This window comes from Aristolochia californica, unplaced genomic scaffold (assembly GCF_029961685.1).
Source record: "Aristolochia californica isolate CCGP_79_NKW_82.1479 unplaced genomic scaffold, dmAriCali1.0.hap1 SCAF_6, whole genome shotgun sequence".
Lineage (NCBI taxonomy): Eukaryota > Viridiplantae > Streptophyta > Magnoliopsida > Piperales > Aristolochiaceae > Aristolochia > Aristolochia californica.
Genome location: NW_027182257.1, coordinates 44,086,351 through 44,109,551, shown reverse-complemented (window position 1 = coordinate 44,109,551; position 23,201 = coordinate 44,086,351). Strand labels below are relative to the sequence as shown.

Here is a 23,201-nt window from a genome sequence, read left to right as displayed (position 1 = left end):
TCATTTTCTTGTAAAATTCGACCATCAAACAAACAATTTTTTTTAAAAATTATTTTTAAATACAAAAAAATCGAACGAATTTTAACAGACATTCAATGAAAGAAAAGGCTTAAAATTACTAAAAAAAATTAACTAACTCAAATTTATAATTTTTGATAAATTATTCAAATTTTATTTCATTCTTAATGTGAGTAATTTATAACAAGATTTTTCATGAACTATTTATCATGTAAATGCATCTTTATTTTTATTTGTCTTTTTTTATTATTTAAAAATGAAAAAATAGGATTTTATTCGTATTCTTAGCTTAACATCTCATAAAAGTTTAATAAAAATTATTAATTATTAATTTTTCCAAGGAGCCAGCAGCAAGCATCAATTAACCAGGGCCCACCTAGACAGGTGATGGTTTTTCTTTGATAAGCACTAAGACAGGTGATGTTGATGTATGTGAAGCCCCTAGTCCCCAGCCTTGAACAAGTCCAAGGGCATGTGTCCCTACTCTGACCTCCATGTGAAGGCCTACTCGCCCTACCATCTCCACAAAGTCTGGGCATGTTGGGGGGCCTGCCCTAGACATTGCCTTCTCAAGTGGGACCCTTCACCTTTAAGGAGAGAGAACTGTATGCCTATGAGCCAATGTTCTTGTCTCCTTTAGAGTGCAAATAACCCTAGTGGCTACCAAGGGTCTGATTGGGACTTTTTTTTTTAATTAAAATTAGATTGTGATTACTTAAATTATGAATTTGATACAAATATAAAAATTAGCAAAAAATTAGTACTTGAAGATCAAATTCCAATTATTTATAAAGAAAATTTGGAAAAAAAATTAGAATTTATATCAATATTGAGACTTTAAGAATTAAAAAATGAATTAAAATTAAACCAGCACTAATTATTTATTCACAGTATAATCGATAATTCCTCAATTAATGTAACTAATTTTGTGTTCGCATCTCACTACAACTAGTGTGAACCAGGCTTATTCACTTTCACTTTCACTTTTACTTTCAGGGAATTTTTGGCTTCACCACATATGAGCCATTGGCTGTAACCAGAGTAAGCCATGTATCAAAGAAATGGTCAAATGATTAATAAAATTAATGATACTCTTATGTATCATAGATGGGTTTTTATCTTAGCATCAATGATTTCTCACATGGTTAGGCAATAAGTGGCATTTCTATTTAATGCACTTCACATGCTCACCACATGCTTCTGCCCTCTCCTTCAATCATTTGCCACTTCCAAGACTTAGATTCTTGGTTTTCTTTCCTTTCCATCATCCTAATCTTCTAAGGAGTTTATTTTAAAGACCCCCCACCCCTCTTGCATACAACCCCTTCAAGCCTTAAACAATGAGGTTGAATCATTTGGGCAGCTCTTCTACATTCATGGAGAGTGGGCACCTACCCTATATCTTCTTCTCAACCTTATCCATATACCAAAATAATAAGTTTGGACAATGAATGAATGACCCTCATTACATGGGGTGGGTCTTGCAAGTGAGAAAGAGATTTAAAAAATTAAATAAATATTTTTAAATTTGTTTAATATAAGAAAAATATGATATTTATTTTAATCGGTCGATTTTTAATTATTTTCCCCCTATTTATAGTTAGTTAGATTAATCTCTTACATCAGAATGGACAAATCCCGATTCTTTGTTTAAATGATCGAAGAATTTTCGAGCGTGATTTTTTCGCTCGAAATCACATTCCATTTTGGTAATTGCATATATAAAAAAATAATTATAGTAGAATAAATAGGAATAATTATAATGTTATATGAGATAAATCAAGACATATCCTCCTCATGTGACTAATAAGTCCAAAATGTTGAAGGGGAAGAAGAAGTTCGAGAAGATGACATCAAAGTTGTACATAGATGGTTCGGCCTATAATGAGGACGTATGACACGTGGTGGGGGCCTACCTAATGGACACCTAGTCACCTGCACATGTGACATGTCACCAGTTCGTCTTATGTGCTTTTGAGATGGCATTTTCCAAGTTCAAAGTAGGTCTATTTTTGAATTGATAGGATGAGGTTGGAGCTCTCTTTAATCAGAATTCTAGGGCTTGTTAGTTTGATGGTAAGTGAAATCCCCTTGAGAAACTAATTCAAAATGTGTTAGTGGATATGGAATGTACTTTCACCCTGCAAAAACTGAAGGAATGGATTTTCAATTTCCACTTGTTCCTTCTATCAATATAATTCTCAATTATTTTTAAAGCCAAAAGTACTTTATCTCATTAATAATTATTTTATGACTTGAAATTAGCCTAAAACTACATAAAATGTCCCTTTTTTCTAATTATAAATAGATAAATTTGTAATATAATTTTTTTTTGTTAAAAATTAAAATTTCTATTTAATTCCCTTTAAAAAAGCCCTAATAGGTTAATTTAGTTTTCTTTGAAATTTTTAAAAATTTTCTATATAATTTCCTTGTAAGGTGCTAATAAAATTTTATTTGAAGATTTCTAAGAAATACGTATCCCAAGAAAGCAGAGAATCAGAATAACATAGTGTCGAAAATGCAAGCAAGCAGTAGAAACAAAGCAGGGAGTGACAAGTAAACTTTGTTAGCGTAAAACAGAAGAAGAAGAGATCATTGCTTTCTGCCCATTTCCGTTTGAATCTGTTTTTGGTCATTTTTGCTCATCAAGATGTAATATGTTTGTTATACCATATGAAGTTGATCCAATGTTTATCCCAAAATAACTAGCTAACTTAAGAAAGGCTGTTTCTCAACTAATATTCTCTGATACCATGTGCAGATGGGTCCAATGACTAAACAATTTGAAGAATTTTTTTTTCCAATTAATAAACTCAATATATTTGTACTCATTAATCCATGTGAACTCATAGATACTTGAAGAAAAATCCAACAAGCTTTGACAATGGAGTAGCCGATAATCCACCCCACTTCAAGGACCGGTATGTTATCCCACCCCCACAAGGTGAATAAGATGTTGGTCCAAAACCCTATTAGATTTCAAGTTTTGGAGGGGAGGAAGACAAGGTCAGCCAATAGGATAAAGAAAGGGTGACCCCCCCCCTCCTCTTGTCATTGTGTCTCCTCCCATGATACCCCATTATGAGATGACTTTGATACAATTTGGCCTAACGTCGGGTACCCACCCTAATATGGTAGGGGCAGGGAGGAGCATCAATTTAGGGGAACACGGTCAGGTTTTTCCAACTTAATCTGTTGCCATCGTTAAATACAAACTTGGCATGTGTACGCGCCTACTATGAAGGAGACTTGTAAAACATCAACAGGCCCATGATAAATTGAAGAAGCCCATGATGGCCCCTTTCTGGGAGTTGATCATCAATTCAATCCCCATCAAACCTTAGTGGGTGCCCATATATTTGACCCAGGAGAGGAATAACAAAAAAAGAAAAAAACACTCCAACATCCTCAAAGGGTCCCATCTCGCGCGTGTGTCACAGTCCCTATTGGGTCCCACCCCAGGGGAGCCCTGACAATCTTCTCTTCAAAAGCGCCATTAAACTGTTTATTTCTCCATACAGAAAACTGGAACAGAAAACCATCAAAGAAATTTAGCTTTGGAGATTGAGCCATTTGCATACATGAGAGACATGACATTAGATTATAAAAATATAACCCAAAGTTTTATACATCTCCCTCTACCAAAAACTGGGAATAAACCCAAAAGCAATCCTTCAGTCATCCCTGATTCAGAATCACTTCTCTACAAGAATCCATCCACTCTCCTCTCTCTCTCTCTCTCTCTCTCTCCTCTGCAGCTAGAAAGATGGAAAAACAGAAAAAAGGGAAAAATGCTCTCTGATTTATATTTATATGGGAATTCTCATGGTCTGTCTTTGAAATGAAGCCTGCAATCTTGTAGCATTTATACCAATGTATTATTTTTGCCTGTGAAGTTTCTTCCAAAAATGCTTCATCAAGAACAAGTCCCAAGTATGTCAAAGAGATCATCAAACTGGGTCACAGATGGATCTGCTCCAGATTTCTCCATGTCCTCCTCGAACAACATCTCTTGGTAGCGGCACTCGCGGCTGCAGAATGCTTTTTCACCCCTGAATGAATAAAAAAACTCAGGTTCTGACAAAAAAAAAAATAATATATTTGAATTTGCAGCGACTGGTTATTTTTCTGTAGATGCTTAAGAATCATTCAGATGGACCCAGAAAAAGCAGGACAGTTCCAGTGATTCAAGATTGTAATAGATATGACAAGCTAGACTGGAATTTGATCTTCGTACAATTGAGAAGATAAAGAATTCAGGAGCAGATATGTATCGAGTAAAAATTCAATCAGTAAAGAAAAACAAACAGAAGTTTATACTGGAAGAAGGAAAAATGACACTAACCTGTACATGTAAATGTCCTTCCCATCTCCGAGATTCTTCTTACAGGCATAGCAGCAGCTCAGGAAACTGTCGGAAGGGTAACATTTCTCAATCTGTGAGTTGCGACATCCCACACAAGTCTCCACAATGCAGTTATCGAATATATGAATAGTCTTGGGATTGGGCCCGTGGGAGATAACACAAGTATAATCCTCCGACAGCTCCATCTCGCTAACGGAGAGACTTCCAGTGAATATTCGTGGCGAACTCAGCACTCCGTGACCAGACCCAGTTGGAGTTTTCTGGCCTGAAGACGGAGAGAAACGAGGGGAGAAAGAACTCGACAGAGAATTACGAGTTTTGATCCCAAAGTCGCTCGGTGATTCCAGAGACCCAGTTGGGGAGACTGCAGGAATCTGTATCTTGAGCTGAGAGCCAAACAAGACCATTCTACGGTCATGTTTGGAGAATTTCTTGTCGTGGGATTCATCCAAGGCTTCGATAATTCCCAATCCGACGCCTCCAGGCTCAATCTTCGCGTATGGGTTTCTGTTCTCCATCTGGCTTTCGGCAGGTTTTGGGGTTTTATCGTACCAGAAGGGGTTTCCGATAGCAGAGAAGGGTTTACTGTCGAGAATGGAAGTGGGGCTCATCACGGACTCAGAGTCTAAGAACCCTTTCGAAGAAAAACCAGTAAAAAGTCTGGGCGAATTGAAGAAAGACGAAGTGGGTCTTGTGTATTTATCGGTGGGGGATGAGAGAGAACCGGAACCAAGATCAGCCATTAGTCCTTGCTTGCTGCTCACAGCTCTTGTTGATCTCTTCCTGAGCATAGCTTGAAGACAGCTGCCTGGGGGGATTCAAGATTCAATCAATCTGCCAAGAAACATGTATGCCATCAATAATCTGAGCTTAATTCCGTCGAGGGATCAGTACAAGCGTCAAGATCAAGTGATCAGAAACAAAAAATTGGTGAAGCTAAATGAGAAAACAGAGCTGAAAGCAGAAAAGGAAACATTCAGGGAATAAAATTGCCATGTGAAGCGAATGCAGTAAGACATCACACGAAGACATAATCCCGTCCAAGATCATTGTGGCGAATTTAATGTACATAAAACTAATGAAACACGTCCGGAAGAAGAGCTAAATACATGCGGAACCGTCGAGATGAATAAGGAAGGCAATATCAGTGACGAAGAAGCAATTCATGGAAATAGAATGTAACAAAAATCTGGAGAACCAACCTTAGATGAGACGGGATACGGTATCAGTTGCTGATCACAGCCAAACACAGAGATAGAAGAGTCATCAAGAAATCAAAATCTCCTTCTTATCTAACCTACTACTTTTCTTCGGTGTTTCCTGTTAAGCTGGTCCTTCTCCTTCACTCTGGTTTTGAAGATCACAAAGACGGGATTTTTAGTCTCTTCGCCGCAAGAAAATCAGCCCAAAAGCCGGAAACAGAGAAAAATCTCATGCCCATCAATACCAGCATGCAATCGAGGCCCTCACCCGAAAGATCTTCATTTTTTTTTTTCGCAACTAAACCAGAAAAATCAAACGAAAAAAAAAAAAAAAGGCAATTAACCTCTGCTCTCTTCTCTCTCTTCTACGCCTTTTTTCTTTCGAGGTACATCTTTCTGATCATCGAAAACAACCCCCCATCAACACCAGACACTGAAATTTCCCCCATTCATCAACATAAAAACAAAACAAAAAAAACTGGGTCTGTTTTTCTTTTCCATTTCTCACTCACCCCTCTGCTACGGCTTTTTCTCCTTTATGCTCTCAGCCCTGCACAATCGCCATGGATTAGCAGGCACAGCTCCTGGCGTGAGGAGCTGCTATTTTAAAGAAGTTGCATGGGAATCAGGAAACCACCATTTGCTGTAAATGGTACATTTTCTCTCTCCTGTTTTTCCAGCAGAAAGAGACTCCAACGCTTACCCCTTTTGGCGCTCTCTCTCTCTCTCTTCTCCCTCTCTTTTTCAAGTTTCCTGTGACTGGGTTGGGGCATGCAGACACTGAGAACGAATATAAACACTCTCTCGCAAGGGTGACGACACCCTACCTTCATTTTTTTCTCCCCCACTCCCTTGTCCCTAGTCTGGGCCCTTGTTTTTACTTCCGTGTCCGTATCCTTTTTTACCATTTACAGATAAGTCCGGCTTAAGAGCTCCTCTGCTCTCTCTTGGCTTGGCTTGGCTCCAGTTCAGGGAATAGGACTCTAGAGATGATTCGTCACCCATTCGGGCTCCCAAAAATTTGAACGGGTTCGAGCTAGTTGGTACGAATCATATCGTTATTAGTAGGGGACGGGTCGTGACTCGAAAAGATGATCAGACCCACATGAACCCGGTCCATGCAATTAATGGTCCATATCTTCTCCGGCTGAAGTCGGCTCAGGCCATGATGATGGTGGCAAACAGAAGCACCCAGCCACGCAACAGGGACAACCTCCCGAGGCCCCACGGCCACGTCAGCAACACTAACTCCACTGTAAAGCTTGACTGGGCCCCACCTCGCTCCAGTCTCCTAAAAGATTTCTTTACTGCGAGCGTCGTCTTTATTTTTTCATCATCTAAATTTGTCCTCTTACCACACTCAAATCACAAAAATGCCACTGCCACAAAACTCAAATTACCAAAAGGGCACTGTTTAAAACTCTTATCCCAGGCGGTTTTTTAGAGTTCCCCTTAGGTTCATCCCGTAATTTATCAAATTTTACCGGCCCAATTCCGAGAAGGCAATATAACAAATGAATTGGGCCCACCGCTCAACAGGGTCCGTAAATGCGGGTTTTGCGATCCCAATGACGCATAATAAATAATTACTTTTCTCGACCGTTCTCGCATGCACTTCCGTTTCAGATTGCGACCACGTCTCGGACCATCAGACCGTCGAAGTCTCGTACTAACTCACGTGGTAGCCTTATACTGTGGGCCCACAGTTTATTCCGCATCGAATGAACTCGCAGTGGTGAAAATAACAAAAACAGTCCTGTGTTCAGTAAAGGCAACAACTGCCACCCTTCTTGGCGACAGCCCAATTAAATAATTTTTTTTTAAATAAAATAAAATAAAATATATTTTTCAATAATAATGGCAAGGAGAGAGCAAGAAAAGGTCTGATGATGCCTTTAATTGAGTAGTGTAGGCATTGGGAGTTATTATGTGGGCCATAGTTAATATATATTTATATTATTTAATAATTAAAGTAATATTTATTATCATGAATCTAATCTACCGACCCCACTTAGGGTTGATGACGTTTTTCATCATTATCTAATTAAATAACTAAAAAACATGAGTTTAGGCTCTTGGGGAAACATGTCCCATGGACCTTGTTACTAATAAGTAACGAGTCGGTTGTTATTGTCAAAGTGGTTCTGTCCACTCTTGTATGCAATAGTTTTTTACACTTAACAGATCGGTTTTTTGGGTGTATTAACTAGCCGCTGTCAGTTATCAATCATATGAAGATGGTGAATGAGTCATATCTTTCTGTACGTAGATCAATTTTATTTATTTTTTTGTAATCTACTTAGAACTAAGTTCTTTTTTGCTTAACATAAAATGTAAATAATAGAATTTTTTTGTACAAATGTGTCCAACAAGCTGAATGAATTCAACTTTTATGAACTTTATGCATGAAAACACTAGGACTCTCAAGGCAAGCTTTTGACAAAAATATTTAACCGGTTTAACCTTTTCTATACAAAAGCACTAAAGAGTAGCCAAAACCAATGAACACATTCAAAGCATCATACTCCCAACTCCTCACTTAATCAAAATCATATCCCTAAGGAGATGGAGATTGACTACTTTTCCTAACATCTTAGTGTATCCAAGATTGGATATCTTCGATCGCTTTGTAGTCGGGTCTAGAAATTTTAAAGTCGGAAGAACTCTTATCTCGTTCTCTTCCGGTTTTATAATTGATGGAGCTTGTATTAGCTTAATTATGGGTTAATCCATTTTAATTAAGAAAGTAGAAAATGGGTTTTCTTTTTAATGCAATTTGTTCCCATGTTGAATTAGTCCAAAAGTGGTCTTTTATGCCTTGGAGTGCTTCAACCTTAGGATAAATAAGAAAGGCCTAACCATGGTCAAGGGGTCAAATGTTAGGAACCTCATAATGTGAACACATTGGACCCACAGGAAAATTGATACTTTGAATTAGTGGTTTTGCTTTTGGATTCTCATCATGTCATGACCTCATCTTCATTATTGACACTCTAATCAAAGGAGAAGAATTGTATAATAAAATTAAAAAGATAATGCTCATATTTTTTATTTTGTATATTTTGTGTATTTATTTTAATTTTAATAATTTTTATGATTATAATTAAAATTTTTTACTTTATATAGTGGATAAATTTGTTTCCTACTAAAATTATATTTTTAATCTTTAAAATATAAATTACACTTACAAATTTATTTATTTTTTACGGGTTTTTTATTAAAAAAGGTTTTTATTTTGAGATATTATAAAAAAAATTATAATTGTGGAAAAAGATAATAGCTATATTTTGTATGATTAAATTTTATTTTTAAATTAATAAAGGTAATAATTATAACCAGGAGCGGTAGTCAACTTCTGCTGCCCAAGAATTTTGAGCCTGTGGGCCCATGACAAGCAGACCAACATGGAGAAGGGTAGGGACCCACACCTGTTTGATCTTCATTTCTTCTAAGGTTTGTGCACTGAATAGACCACCGGCAATGAGTGAGCAGGGCCTTTTAATCACTTCCATCTAATAATTCACATGGACGTGTACCCCACATAGGGCCCACCTTCTTTGATGGCTGCAAGCAATCCACGTCCGTATTGATGATGGTTTGGGCAGTGGGACCCGGTTAAAAGATTTGAAAGGACTCCACCCACGACGGCCGAATTCGGTCAGGAAAGGGCTTTCCTCTCATTGGCTCTCCCACTAACTACCTTCTTTGGAGTCAAATGAGTTCCCGATTCCATTTGAAATGCCAGAAAATAACAAATCTTGAAAACCAACTTGAATTTTGATCCTCTCATGCTTAAAAAAAATTGTATTAAAATAATTAAAAAAAAGAAGTAAAATTGTTACATGAAATGGTGACATGACATGATATGATATGATATGATTCTTTAATCCAAACATCTTTGTCCTCTTAGGAGACCCTTGAATTGATTGATGGTCTTTGAGCAATGGACAAAAGAGAATGTGACCCCATTAGTGTAAACTCTCTCACTTGTCAAAAGCTGAAGAGGTTCTCCAACTTAGTGAGATTTCTACCCTGCTTTTAGACCAACAAGAATGGAAAGAAAATTCCCACTTTGACACAATAAAAATTTCATAGAATTACAACCTTAATTTCTTTATATTTTTTTTTTTTTAAAAACTAGACTTCAGGAGAGTCAAGAACACAGACAGACGGACAAACAGAGGCAAATCCAAGTCGATCGAGGAGGAGTGAATCACACAACCATGTTATGTTAATTGGTTAGGCAATGTGACAATATTGGTACTAATGTAATAGCACCCTTGGGACACTTACATTTTGTCTTTTGTATCAAAATCATATGCCCCTTTCAACTCTGAGGGAGAAAGATGCTTTGCCCATAGAGGGGATTGATACTGCCCCCATTGTCTGTTTTTTGTCTTGCACATCAAATTACTAGGGAAAAGTTGACAAAAGCAATGGAACCCATCTCATGGAGAAGGTGAAGAATGAAGAATGAGTTCCTCAATCGGTTTCATCACAACTCTTTTTTCTCTTTCTGTCTTTTCTACTTTAAATTGTGAAGTTTAGAAATGGGTTCTTCCCATCAGTTTCATCAAATCTCTTTTTAACCCTTATTTGATCCAATCTCGGCTTTTTCAAAATATCCTAAAGATTATTCCTATTAATGCTTTCCTTCACGTTCAGGCTTATTCAAAACGGATAAATAAAATAATTTTATTAATTATAATTAATATTATTTTTAATGATATTAACTCTTTTCGAGAAATTAGAATAACTACCACGTGTTAAAAGGTCATTTGCTAAGGAATGGAACCCACAATTCTGATTTCTTCTTCCTTAGGCTACTTGTTCTAAACGCTCTCTACATTGTGAGGTTTGAAAGACGTCTCTTTCAGTCGCACACGTGTCTAGCTTCTATTGGGCTGTAGGACATCACTAATTTTCCCTTTGGCACATGTCCACACCATTGTGGGACACGGCAGACCCAACTCTGGAATGGGCTTTCCATATCAAGAGGCTCGGATTTCTTCCATGGGCCCACATAAGGAAAAGAAAAGAAACATTGAAGGACAATGAGGACCCACTTTTTGTTATCCATCCACGTGTTGCCCGGTCTAACTTGCCACTTGGACAGATCAATGAACATGATTCCTCGAGCACTGTCTCATGCTCTGTTGTGGATAAAGACTTGAAGATTCCCACCCTCTTTTCCAATAATGGGTTTTGAAAGCTTTTTTAAGGTTTTGGATAAGAAAAAAATGGAACCCACCCCCTTGTAGGGGCCCACATTGTTTATACAAAAAAATTAAAAAAAAAATCAGATGGGTCCCACAATCCCCTTTGTTAGGGAAGGCCATCAAAAGACCCAATTTCTAAAGTAGATTATTTGTCAAAGACACATTTTTTTTTAAAACTTTTTATTATGATTTTTAAATATGAAATGAAATTAATTGAATTTTACCCAAACTTTTTTATGTGCATGAACATGTTTTAGACACTTTTCTCTAGAGAAAAAAATTGTCTCTCAATTTTCCTCCTTTTGAGGTGAAAGGGGGTAAGAAAAAGATGAAAGTGTTATAAAAAAAAATGGTATCAAAGGAGTTTCTTTTTTAATTGGCATCTTTAAAGAAAATATGGTAAATCTCATAGTGCATGCAAAAATCTCTAGTGCTTTCTATGTGCTTAGGAAAAGGTAGAGGCATTGATTTAACACTTTTGTCTTGTCCAATTGTAACCCTAATCAAATTTTTATTTCAAAATAATAATCATAAGATTTTTCCCGACTAATAATCACAAGATTTTTTTTTATTAAACTACCCCGATGCCTCGTTGAATCGGACCGTAAGGAGATTAATTTTCATTCAATCTTTCATTATTATAAGAAATCTTTGAGACTCCAAACAAATTAGGTTTAGGTATTCATGATATTTTTACATGTAAAATATTATGTTTTACAAGTCCAATCTCATTGAATAACCACCCTCTTCTAAATGCTTCAGTTTCACCCACTTCTCCTTGATTGAAACCTCATTACTTAATTCAACAAAAAATTTGAGTATAAATTATACATCCTCGTGTGTGCCGTATCAAACCACTTGATCCAGAGAAGACTACTTAATTTGAGTAAAGAAAGAAATGGACTGTTGGCATGAGCCGGCATCCTTGGTGTATATAATATATGCTTTTAGATAAGATGAGACAAGCAATTCCTATTAATATAAAACAAATTAGAGAAAAGAACAAATGAGCCAACTCAGTGAAGTAATCAAAGGTCATACAAACGACAAGATTGAAGAGATAAATAATCATAGAAGAAGAAGAAGAAGAAGAAGTCTAACAAACACTACTTATTATTAATAATTTTAATTAATCTTTGTTTGGTTTTTGGACAATGTGTGTGACCCATGTAGTAGAGATGGTGCAGGAGCAAGAGGGAGGGGCCAAACTTGGAAGATAAGTCCAAGGGAGTGTTTACTTTTTCTTCAAAAAAATTACTGGAAAAAAAGCTATCTTTTTAGAAACAAGTATCCAGAAATTGACTGACTTAGTCAAATTGAGAGGCCTATGTTGGTTGCTCTGTTCTCTGTTCTCCTTTTAAACAGACTTTGATATAATTGTCTCTCCCATCTAGTTGAATAACAGCAGGTCAAATGAAACAAGCCAAACAAATCAATTTGCTTCAGATTATAAAAATGAAACAAGAAACATCTAAATCAGTTCTAACCATGTTCTACCAACTCCAGACTGTTTAGTGAATGAAAACAATCATAAGACGCGGATATATGTTAAAACATGAATGACCAAGCCAAGCTTGCAATTCATCCCATGATTGACTACCCTGACTGGTTCAATTGGGTCATGATCACAAAAAAAAAAAAAAGATAAGCCATGTAATGCTTCTGAATGTTTCTTTTATAGAGGGCAAATTGCATTACACTTATACAATAGAGAAATGGCACTACTACAGTATGCCACCAGATAAGAAAGAACTGATATTGGCTATGGCCTTAACATCTCAATTGGGCTTCAAACTAAATAAGAAACAATGTTGCAAAACAGTTTGATCACCTAATAAAATATAGGCGACAAAAACTAATAAGATTGATCAAAAAGGTAAAAAATGATGGAAAGGTGGACACCTCAACCTTCAGCTTGATCTCAAACTTCTGCTTATCCACGCTATTCTGAGCAACTTCCAAAGCCTGAAGCTATAACTACTCTACAATGTCTACACATGCGATTCATTCTACAAGCTTAGAATTTAGGTAGCTATCACTGGTTCAACATACTATTGCAAACAAAGAATTCAAAATCATTAAGAGATACTTGAAACTATTTATCATTGCTTGATCTTTTTATCATTTCTGCTCCGTTTTCTGAATTCTCTTTTCTCCGCTGAATATTGTTTTTTGATTAATAAGTTGCGCATTGATGCCTTCACAGCTTCAGCTGCCTCTGCAAATGCCTTCTCCTCTTTGCCCGCATTTACACTGCCCTGCAATTTCTCAAGCAATTTTTCTCCTCCAGGAATAGAATCATTTTCCAATACAACTGGTCCTGCACTGTTGGAGTCCAAATTGCAAATTTGCAGTCGAGAGACAACCTTCACACAGGCTAGAGGCAAAGTGGTTGAAGATGGCAAATTAGATGCTCCGGTAACTATCCACAGGCGTTCTGTGGAGCAACTCATCCCTAAGCATGTGGGGATGAAAGTTTCTTTTAAAGAAATAATCTGTCAGCATCAAGCAATAATGTCAGAAACTACGGAGAGTTGTACCAACTGTTTTATTTAAGACACACCACCACATATCCATCACAGTTCAGACAGCAGATTTGCAACCCACGTTTTTTGGTCCCAGGGCTCCAAACTATGTTCAGTAGCATTTTCAATTAAAATATTAAGAACACCTTGCAAACATGGCTACGTGGGTTCATAGATCATTAGAAGTCCAAAAATGGTTCTAGATAACAGGAGGAACTTCATTTTTTTAATTCTAGCTACCTACAAAAACCATGATGAATTTGTAAAACTTTCCTGTCAAGGCAGTTGAGATAACAACAATTACCAAAGATATGGAATATGCTGAATACTGAACGTACAGTCCACACATACAGAATGGATTCCTTTTAGCTTGCTCTGTGAGTTTCTACTCTTACCTTGGCAACTGCAAGAGTTTTTGTGGATAAATCACAGGTTAAAAGTACAACTCCACAAAAGCTGCAGGACAAAAATGTACCAATATAAGAAGCAAGAAGAGATAAAGGCGAATCAATCAAAAGAAGATAAACAAACAAAAAAAAGGGCCTGCCTTTGAATAGCCACAGCAACTATAGAACCATCTGGATAAGCACACAAATCAGTGACAGCAGGATGATGGTCTTCTCCAATCAATCCAACAAGTTCTGCCTTCAAGATAAAACAAAAACAAGACATTATAATTGGAGGGCCACAAGGTAATGCTTCTAGACATTATATGCCAAAGAGTTTGGTGACACAAATTCAAAGTTGTATTACCATCAACATAAGGGCCTATACTATAATGTCATCAACTTAATGCGTTATTACTCGTTCAATAATAGCCAACACTGCCAGCTTGATTTAGACGACTCATTGCATTGCATCTAAATTTATGACCACATGTGAACACCTCTATGGCACTACTTACAGCCTCAGCTGGAGGTTAACATACAACCTTTTCCACCAATATTAATACTTGTATGTTTCATAAAAAAAAAAATATTAATACTTGTATGAGGATGTCAAAACATCCCCTCACAAGCATAAATAAAATGCCAAAAATAAGAAAATCAAAAAGAAAAAATGAGATACCTTTTCTCCAACTTTACAAGTACAGAGAAGACATCCAGTAGGGAAATCCCACAAGCAAACCTGTGAAAGCATGTCCACTAGGTGAGGAATAAGCCCATCATAGGAAACATATAAGGGTGAGGCAAATTTTCTGAGCTTTGAGATGTACCCACTGTTGAATCACCACTTCCAGAGAGAAGAAATCCCTGTGGATCTTCCCCAGTTCTCACAAAGGCAAGACAGGAGACAAAGCTGACAATATACCAAGCAATAATTAGCCATTACCACCTTTGAACAAATTGTAACTACACATTGATATGAATTAAGAGGCACAACTGATAACATAAAGTCTCCAACTCTGGGTAATAACAACAGACCATAGTGTGCAAATTCTTTTGCTATTTCAAAAAAACAACAACAGACTATAGCAACCATTTTTTTTTCTTATAACAGCAACCACTGTTTCACTAACAATTTGCTTTGGGGCATTCATCTTGACCAATAATATCCTAAAGGAAAAATCACAATAGCTCTATGATGAAATCCAACAAAGTTAATGTTGTTGTCAATGGATATTAATATGCAAAAAACACAAGAATTTTTATAATATATTATTCTCAAGATTCTACAGAGCTACCATTTTGTAATCTCAATTAACATAACGACTATCATGGAGTAAGAAGCACAATTCAGTACCAAATTGAGAAGGCCCAAACTCAATTCAAGTCCATTAATGTCCACAACAAATCTAAGCTATCATAATATGGATGGCCCCTTATTTCTAATACAACCCCAACACTACTCAGCAACATTCAAACTCTTGGTCAAGCACTTAACTTTGTGTGCTCTAAATAGAAACTATGCTAGCGTACAAGAATAAGCTAGCAATAGAGAACAAGCTTTACCCATATCCGATCCACTGAAAATTCAGGTACTCAGGTACAGATGCCAACCCCATCTTCAACTTTTTATTAGGGTTTCCTGGATATAATTATATGCAAGGTACTAAAGAGTGCACTCAACCAAAATTATACAATAGTAAAAGTTTAAGTCACTACTATTGCTATATTATTTGAGGAACACAAGGACAATTTTTTTTTAAGTTTCAGCAGATTCTGACAAAATATTTGCAGACTTTAAGCAGTCAGTATAATGACTAACGGAAATAAACTGAGACATGGCATAATATAAAAACTCACTCAGTATGACCAAGACAAAAGCTTTGTATCTCATGTGCACCATTTGAAGGGTTTTTAGGAAACACAGTTACCTGCTAAGTCAAATAGAACCACAATTAAGGCAAATATTCTTTAGAGAGGCAAAGAAAAAGGCAAATTCCGATTGCCTGAGACAAAGAGATAAGGTACCCGAATCTTAAAATCTCTATCAGCACTAACAAGATATTGTCCATTTGGAGAAAATTCCTGAACAGCAAACAGAAATTAGATGAAGAAAAAACCTAGCTTGAGACAAATACATACAAAGTGAAGAAACAGAAATTAATGAGTAAACATATAGAAAGATAAACTAGAATGAGCCAGTATGCTAGGATTTTGTGACTTCATTTTTTTAAAGAATGCTCAGTAGGGATATTTCAACTTCGTATCTTTTTCTTTCACGTTTTACTGAATTCATCACTTAAACTACCACTGTAACTTTAACAAACTCAGGCAAATATGTCATATAGTTAGTTGTTGGACCAAATTTTAGATTTGCGTATAGATATCTATATGAAGCTTCTAATCAATCATTAACTGAAGTATACAATTAATGTCCTGGAACCTCAAGTCTTAACATTAGTTGTAAACGAACTAGAAATTAACTGTATGTGTGTTTTAAGAGATTTTCGGCATGCATGTGCACCTGTGCGCGCGCACACACATGTGTGTGTGTGTGTGTGTGTGAGAGAGAGAGAGAGAGAGAGAGAGAAACCAACCAGACTAGTGATAATACTACAGTAGTGAGCGAGAATTGGTAGAGGCTTTCTATTGACCAGTGTATCATTGTCCCTCTCCACAACCAACTCAGCAACCCAAACTACTCCAAACTTATCCGCAAAAGTGAGCCAATGACCATCATGGCTTACAGCGACAGCACTCACTCGCTTCTCTGAGCATCTGTACATATAACAGCATCACAAATAAATAAATAAATGGACTGAATTCACATTGTCAACACATAAACATTAACTATTTAAATTGCTTACACAGTTTTTATGCATTGCCACGAATCAACTGCCCAAACTTTGACAAGCTTGTCATCACCAGCAGATGCAAAAAACCTCCCCTTTGCACCAAAGCAAATTGCACGAATAGCCTCACTATGAGAAGGACCTTCAGAATCATCTCGCAAAGCTATTGGCTGATCTTCCCTACAAGACAAGGAGGTTACGCATCTTTGATAACTTATTCTGGGGTGTTTACCTTGATAGCTCAGTTCGTTTAAGGTCCATTATGCAATATAATCAAGCAACAAATTCATTTCTTATGATAAACATGTTTATGTACCTCAGCTTTTTCTAAAACACCTTCACTGCAGCAGTATGAAAAAATTGATCAATTTGGTAGCTGACACAACCAAGAATATATCCTCCATTATTTGGAAATGGAGCACATCAGGATGCTGATGATAGCACTATACAGTGGCCCAAGAACAGTATATAAAGCAAGAGAAACTGAACCATTCCACCTTCAGGATTTAGGATGGACACTTCCAGTCTATAGAACCTGGGTAGAGAATAAATTCTCATCCATGCACAGGCATAGATCAACTTAGGTCTACAGAAACAACAAAAGGTGAAGCCCTCAACATGTGTTCTTTTTATTTACAGAAATCAACTGAACACATTAACCTCTGTCACTTTTTTGAATCAACCACTATTACTTCCAACGCATTGTTATGAAGATGTATAACTATGGTTGTTATTCAAATTAATCGTGATATAAGTCGTAGAACTGGATTTTAACTCATAACATCTACTGTCTGAAACAGTGCAAACTTCAAGCCAATCTTGAAGTTGCGAATTTTCAGTCCCAATGAAATAGACATAAAAAAGATGAGCTAGATAACAGAAAACACTAACTTTCCTGCACATTTGAGTTTTCATAACATTAGAGAAAGTTAAAATACACAACTTTCCATGTTACGTCAAAATTTAAGCAATCCTAAGCTCCCTGAATCTTTCTAATGATCGGGGCCCTTCGATTAGCACCCTTAAAATGGCTAAAATATTAAATTAACTGCCACAAGGAAACAGAAAGAGGAGTTACTTTAAACTGAAAACCCGAAGCTCAGCTCCGGTAGCAACGGCGACGGATTCCTCAAGAGGGTGGACTGCGATTAGAGCCGGAGCAACCTCGATTCCACTGTTGCTTTCATCTTCTTCGATGGAAACCTCATCCATTTTTGCAGAAAGTGGTACGTCGCTTGTCGTGGAGGTGTCCATTACTAGGGTTTTAGCTTCTGGACAAGGGTTTTGACTGCGAAGTGCTTAGTGCAAAGACCTCAATGGACCGAACCCGAACGCAACAGGGTCCAGCTTCTAGGAAAACCCCAGAGCCGGCTACACATTTTGTAATTAAAACCTTTTTTTAGTGTAAAAATTCAAATTTTGAATAAAAATAAATCTAAACTTTTTTTTATAATTATTTAATTTTTTTTATTTTATAGTTATATTATGATTATGATTATTATATTATTATGATTATGATTATTATATTATATTATTATTATATTAATTAATCTGCGACACATATAGACATATTAATACCGGATTTGGTCTCAAAGGGCATCCAAGAGAGGCCACCCCTGGATCAACCCTCTGGTCCACAGTCGCGGCACCGCTGCACAGTCGAGCACGCGCACCGAAACTTCCGGTACGACCTCTCAGTCTCAGGGTCTGTGATGAAATCCATTCGAGACTGCCCTTCGCGTCTCCGCTCTCTTCTCGTTCCCATGCATCGACCACAAACAGCGCGTTTTCTACTACGTCATATTATTTTAAAACTTCCCTTTTGGCCGGCAAGGTGGGATGATCTTCACCACCTATCAGAGTCGGCAATGGTTCACAAGGCTTGGAAATCTAGAAGCAGAAAATTTAAACCCCACAGGAACTTCTCTAATTACTATTCCCCGGACTCTTCTCTGTATGAAACCTCACTATCTTTCTCCAACTTCACTGCAAATCTTGTATCTTCACCAGCTGGGAATTGGGTGAAGTCTGAGCTGTTAAGGTTTCAGGAGACCGGAAGTGTTCGAGTGTCAAAAGACAATGGCTGTTAGAGTAATGGGAATTGTGGTAGCCATGATTGCATAGAGCGCGTTTTGGGCAGGGGCGGCTGCACAGTCGAGTTGCACCACGGCGTTTGTCAGCCTCTCGCCATGCCTCAGCTACATTATGGGGAATTCTTCGACGCCCACGCCTACAAGCTGCTCCCAGCTTGCTAATGTTGTCGCATCCCAGCCGAGGTGCCTCTGCATGGTCCTCGACAGAGAAGCTGCTGCGTCGCTGGGAATCACCATTAACCAGACCTTGGCTCTGGCTCTTCCTTCTGCTTGCCAGGTGCATACCCCACCAGTTAGTGCATGCAAAGGTTAAGGACTCTGGCTTACATGCAGTAGTATATGAGATGAAGAAGTTTCGTAAGTCTCAGCAGTTTCAGTTCTCCAATAGGACTTTTCCGTGTCAATTGTCACAGCTGATGCTGGCGCCCCTTCAAGCCCTCCTGCGGATTCTCGGATGGGCTCACAAGGTTTGAGAGATAACATCTGCCTACATGTTCTGCTACTGAACCGAATGAGAGTTTCAGGCAATTGATAAAAATATTCTGTTTTAATATATGCAGCACCAATTCCATCCCAAGGCAGAGAATCATCTGATGCAAACCTCACATCATTGACCTCTTCCTCCATTCTCTTCCTTATCTTCTTCATTGCATCATATGCTGCAAGTCTTACCAGCTTCTGAGCTTATTCTGGGACGATTGTTACGCTGCTACATCTACACATGCGAGCTATATCTGAATATTCCCAGTTTATCAGTTAATACTGCGGAAATTCACACTATAATACTATGTCTTTTTCAAGGAGCTTCTTGTTTGCTTTGATTCATCCAGCTAAAATCGTAAAGCAGACAACACTCATCAATAAGATGGAGGGAACTTTAAGCAGCAAGTTAACTAGGCAGCACTACAGGTTACTCTCACGAAAACATCAGGAAATTTGGAAAAAACAAAATGCAGCTATTTTAGTTGACAAACACTCTGGTTTCAATCTAAAGTTGGCTATTTCATCCAGGGAGCACAAATGCACACTAGAAACAATAATCTCACCAAGGCCTTTTTCCGTAAGAGAGCTTTTCCATTCAAATACATTGAAACAGAAAGAAACCCACGTTATTTTCTGCATTGTACTCAAAATCTTCTCAATTCTCATTTTCACTGCTACAGCAGATATCCTCTCTTTATGGCATAAAAATTACTCATCAATCCCCAAATAATAAGTACTTTGGTAAAATAATAACAATTTGGGCCATGTACTTCATTTTTTGTCTGAACCCGTATCTTTTTATTTCTTTCTCAAATGCCAAAAAAAATAAAGAAATTAATAAAAAGAAAAGAAGCTGGTTTGGAATTGTAAATGGCAACTCCATAGAAACACATTTACCATCTTTACTAGCGCTTCTGCAAGTTGATTTACATTGGCTCTGAATTTTCTTGACACAAAAGAGAAGATACAAACTAAAATACCTAAATAAAAAGCTGCTATTTAGCAGTCACACTAAGGAAAATTTAACAACAACAAAAAAAATTCATAACAATGTAATGAAGAAAATCTTCAATGTGACCTTGAACGCGTGAATTCTTCTAGCCGGTCCCATACCTCCAGAGCAGCAGCCCTATCCTGATGCCTCTTATTCTTGCTGATCTGCATATTAAAACTTATATCACATAATGTACAAGAAAATGTAAATGAGAAAGCTCAAAATTGATATAGAGAGGAAAGGATCATTGCTTACAGAGATGATTTTAACATTCCACTGTTTAACTGTCTTTGCTGACTCGACACTATCATCTTCAAAGCGCATAAAAAACCCAATAACTGCACAAGATGCAAGATCCTTTATCATTATCATCAAACACAAAATAAACAAAACAGAAAAATAGTCCAGCCTACACAAGTAACAGCTAAAGTTAACATATTCACATACATAGATCTTGAAATAACGAATTTGAGGGAAAGACGGATACATCAGGAATAGAACACTAACATGCAAGTTCATCGTCCTAAGAAAAATGATCAAGTCATAATTCCCACTCATATTCGTGATTTAATCAAAACATCTTTGTTCGAATGTCAATAGTACTAGGTAATAATATTTCTTCTGACTAAGAGCAAGGTTATTTTAGTAAAATTGAATAAAGCCAACCAAATTATGCTTAGAAGATCAATCTCTTGTATCCAAAATTAGATGTCAACTACCATTCAATGAAACTGATTTTTAGGGGAGACTAAACAGAAGGTAATCATGCAGAGTCAGTCTCTATCTGTCCATATTTACTTTTCTGTTGAATGCTAAATGTTAGAAGAGTAGTTTCATTTTTGGCGTTAGTATGGCAAACCCTTTACTTGCAAATAACAAAGATGGATGAAACAAAATGCTGAGTAAAAATCGAATGAAATGGTACCATCATGCTTCTACCAGTCTAGCAAGAACACAACTCTGCACTGTATTAGTAACTTTTTTTAATTAATGTCAATCACTTCTACCGTGACAAATATTAACTCTCGAGGAAACAAATGCTTAATCATATTGCTTCAACTTCGAAGTAAGAAACTGAAATCCACAAACTAATTCCCGAAGAAAGTCAAACAAAAAAAATGCAGAAGTACTATCTTTCCACTTACTCTTGTTGAAGATCTCCACATGATCTTTAAAAGGCCAGTCTTTAAATTGCCACTCTTTCCCCAACACAAAAACGGCCACCACCCTGTCCCAATCCTCCGCCTTCAGGGTCGAGGGCTTGTCCCTGACTTCATATGCAGCCACCACCCTGTCCCTGCTGAACTTCTTCTGCACAGTAACGCAGTCTGGCTTCGTTGTCCCGGGTTTCAACTGCTTCATCTTGACATCCGAGGGCACAAAAACCCCGTCTTCCAGAAACTCCTTGACGTTATAAATGGTAATCAAAGTCTGAGACGCGCTAGGAACGAGGATAATCGGCACCCCCTCCCCAATCTTACTCCCCTTCAAATGCATCTTCGGTTTAGCCGAGGGATCGAGCCCTAAATCCTCCCCATATCCACCAACTTCCGTCCCACCCATAAGTCGATTTTTCGCCACTAACCCATCTTTCCGCTGCTGGGATTCAATCCGGTGGCGTTCTTCCTCGCGACGCTGGGAGCTAATCAAAATCTCGTAGAAGTTCCGATGCCGACACTCCAAAAGGGTCTCTCGGTCCTTCAACGGCCGTTCCAGAGCCTTGATCATAGAGATGTAGTCCAACCTCTCCGCGTGATCATTGGCGGCGGGGATAGGGAGTTCCGTCTCGTCGGTGGCAGGCCCAGCAAGCAGCGTAGACGGCTCCTCCGGCCGGTATTCCTGATCAGCAGCACCAGTGGGCTTGGCACTGGGGAGAAGAAGGGTCTCAATAGAATCAGAGGAAGCGATCCTACCGAGGAGATAATCGAGCAACGGTTTCCTGTCCGGCAAGGTCACAGCGGGGATTTTGCGGGCGCGAGTGGCCTGGAGATAGTCCGTATGCTTGAGCTGGTGGTTGTGAACGTAGAAGAGGAGAGTCTCTAGGGTATAGAGGTTCCCCTGCTTGGAGCGGAAAGCCGTCTCCGTATTGCAAGGGAAGGAGAAGTCGGAGCCGAACCGGAACTCGTCCCCGACTCGGACGATCTTGTCCAACTCCCCGCGCGTCGCGTAGTCGCGCAGGGCAGAGAGGGGATCCATGGAAGAACGACACCTTCTCCACCTGGAAGTCTAGTTGAAGATGTGGGAGTGAGAGATTCTCTGCAGGAAAAATCGAATCTTGGCTGCGGAGCAGCTATTCGAATCGAGGGGACGGGACGGCTCCCGTATGGCAGCTAGCGCAGGGAGGGGTTAGCGCATTTCCAAAGTAAAACGGAAAGTGAAATTGAGAAACCGAAATTGAATAAGAAAGAGTTTATTAATAAAATATTCAGATCGATTTAACCTTAATAAGATAAATTTATTTTATTTTTTATTAATAAAATAATACAAATAAGTAGAAAAAATTAATTAAATATTAAAACACAGTACTTAAATAACAAATTTACTTTTATCATGTTGAGATACTTATTCAAATTTTTACTTTTAAAATATATAAATTCTCACTATTAAATTTATAATTATATATAATATTAAAATTTAATTATTTTTTATAAATAAATAAATAAGTTTGGATAGATTTAACTTTTTTTATGCGGTTTAATTTAATTTTTTATTAATAAAATAAGATAGATTTTAGATTTGTCTAAATTAATAAAATAAAACAAATATTAAAAATAAAATATTAAGTTAATTTAATATAAAAATAAAATACCTAAATAAATATGTTTACTTTTATAATGTCCAAATGCTTAATCAAATTGCTACTTTTACAATATCTAAATTCTCTCTCTTAAATTAATTATTAAATATAATATTAAAAGTCATAAATTTATATAAATAAATAAATATGATATTTTATTATATAAAAATATTTTGATAGATTTAAATTTTATAAGATGATTTTATTTAACTTTTATTAATAAAATAAGATGGAATATAGATATGTCTAAATTAATAAAATAA

The 23,201-nt window shown here is 37.3% G+C and overlaps 3 protein-coding genes across 5 annotated transcripts; all 3 read right to left on the bottom strand.

Moving 5' to 3' along the window:
* Positions 1 to 3,593: 3,593 nt before the first annotated feature.
* Positions 3,594 to 6,339, bottom strand: LOC137934737 (FCS-Like Zinc finger 8). Of its 3 annotated transcripts, none has more exons than XM_068779251.1 (4): positions 5,934 to 6,339; positions 5,590 to 5,734; positions 4,367 to 5,221; positions 3,594 to 4,073 (listed from the first exon to the last, which is right to left on the bottom strand). In XM_068779251.1, exons 3-4 carry the CDS (start codon positions 5,176 to 5,178, stop codon positions 3,938 to 3,940), a joined length of 948 nt encoding a protein of 315 aa, XP_068635352.1. In that variant the 5' UTR covers positions 5,179 to 5,221; positions 5,590 to 5,734; positions 5,934 to 6,339; the 3' UTR covers positions 3,594 to 3,937. The 3 variants fall into 3 exon arrangements, with proteins under 3 accessions (XP_068635352.1, XP_068635353.1, XP_068635351.1); XM_068779252.1 differs by having other exon boundaries at positions 6,102 to 6,339; XM_068779250.1 differs by having other exon boundaries at positions 5,590 to 6,339.
* A 6,137-nt stretch (positions 6,340 to 12,476) lies between these two features.
* LOC137934467 (uncharacterized) lies at positions 12,477 to 17,811 on the bottom strand. The gene is made up of 10 exons (XM_068778811.1): positions 17,650 to 17,811; positions 16,587 to 16,751; positions 16,317 to 16,497; positions 15,748 to 15,804; positions 15,580 to 15,650; positions 14,554 to 14,632; positions 14,402 to 14,461; positions 13,881 to 13,978; positions 13,729 to 13,789; positions 12,477 to 13,303 (listed from the first exon to the last, which is right to left on the bottom strand). The coding sequence occupies exons 1-10, from the start codon at positions 17,781 to 17,783 to the stop codon at positions 12,911 to 12,913; spliced, it is 1,299 nt and encodes a 432-aa protein (XP_068634912.1). The 5' UTR covers positions 17,784 to 17,811; the 3' UTR covers positions 12,477 to 12,910.
* A 2,200-nt stretch (positions 17,812 to 20,011) lies between these two features.
* LOC137934778 (protein CDC73 homolog) lies at positions 20,012 to 22,479 on the bottom strand. The gene is made up of 3 exons (XM_068779303.1): positions 21,287 to 22,479; positions 20,397 to 20,479; positions 20,012 to 20,305 (listed from the first exon to the last, which is right to left on the bottom strand). The coding sequence occupies exons 1-3, from the start codon at positions 22,335 to 22,337 to the stop codon at positions 20,216 to 20,218; spliced, it is 1,224 nt and encodes a 407-aa protein (XP_068635404.1). The 5' UTR covers positions 22,338 to 22,479; the 3' UTR covers positions 20,012 to 20,215.
* Between the last annotated feature and the right edge of the window lie 722 nt (positions 22,480 to 23,201).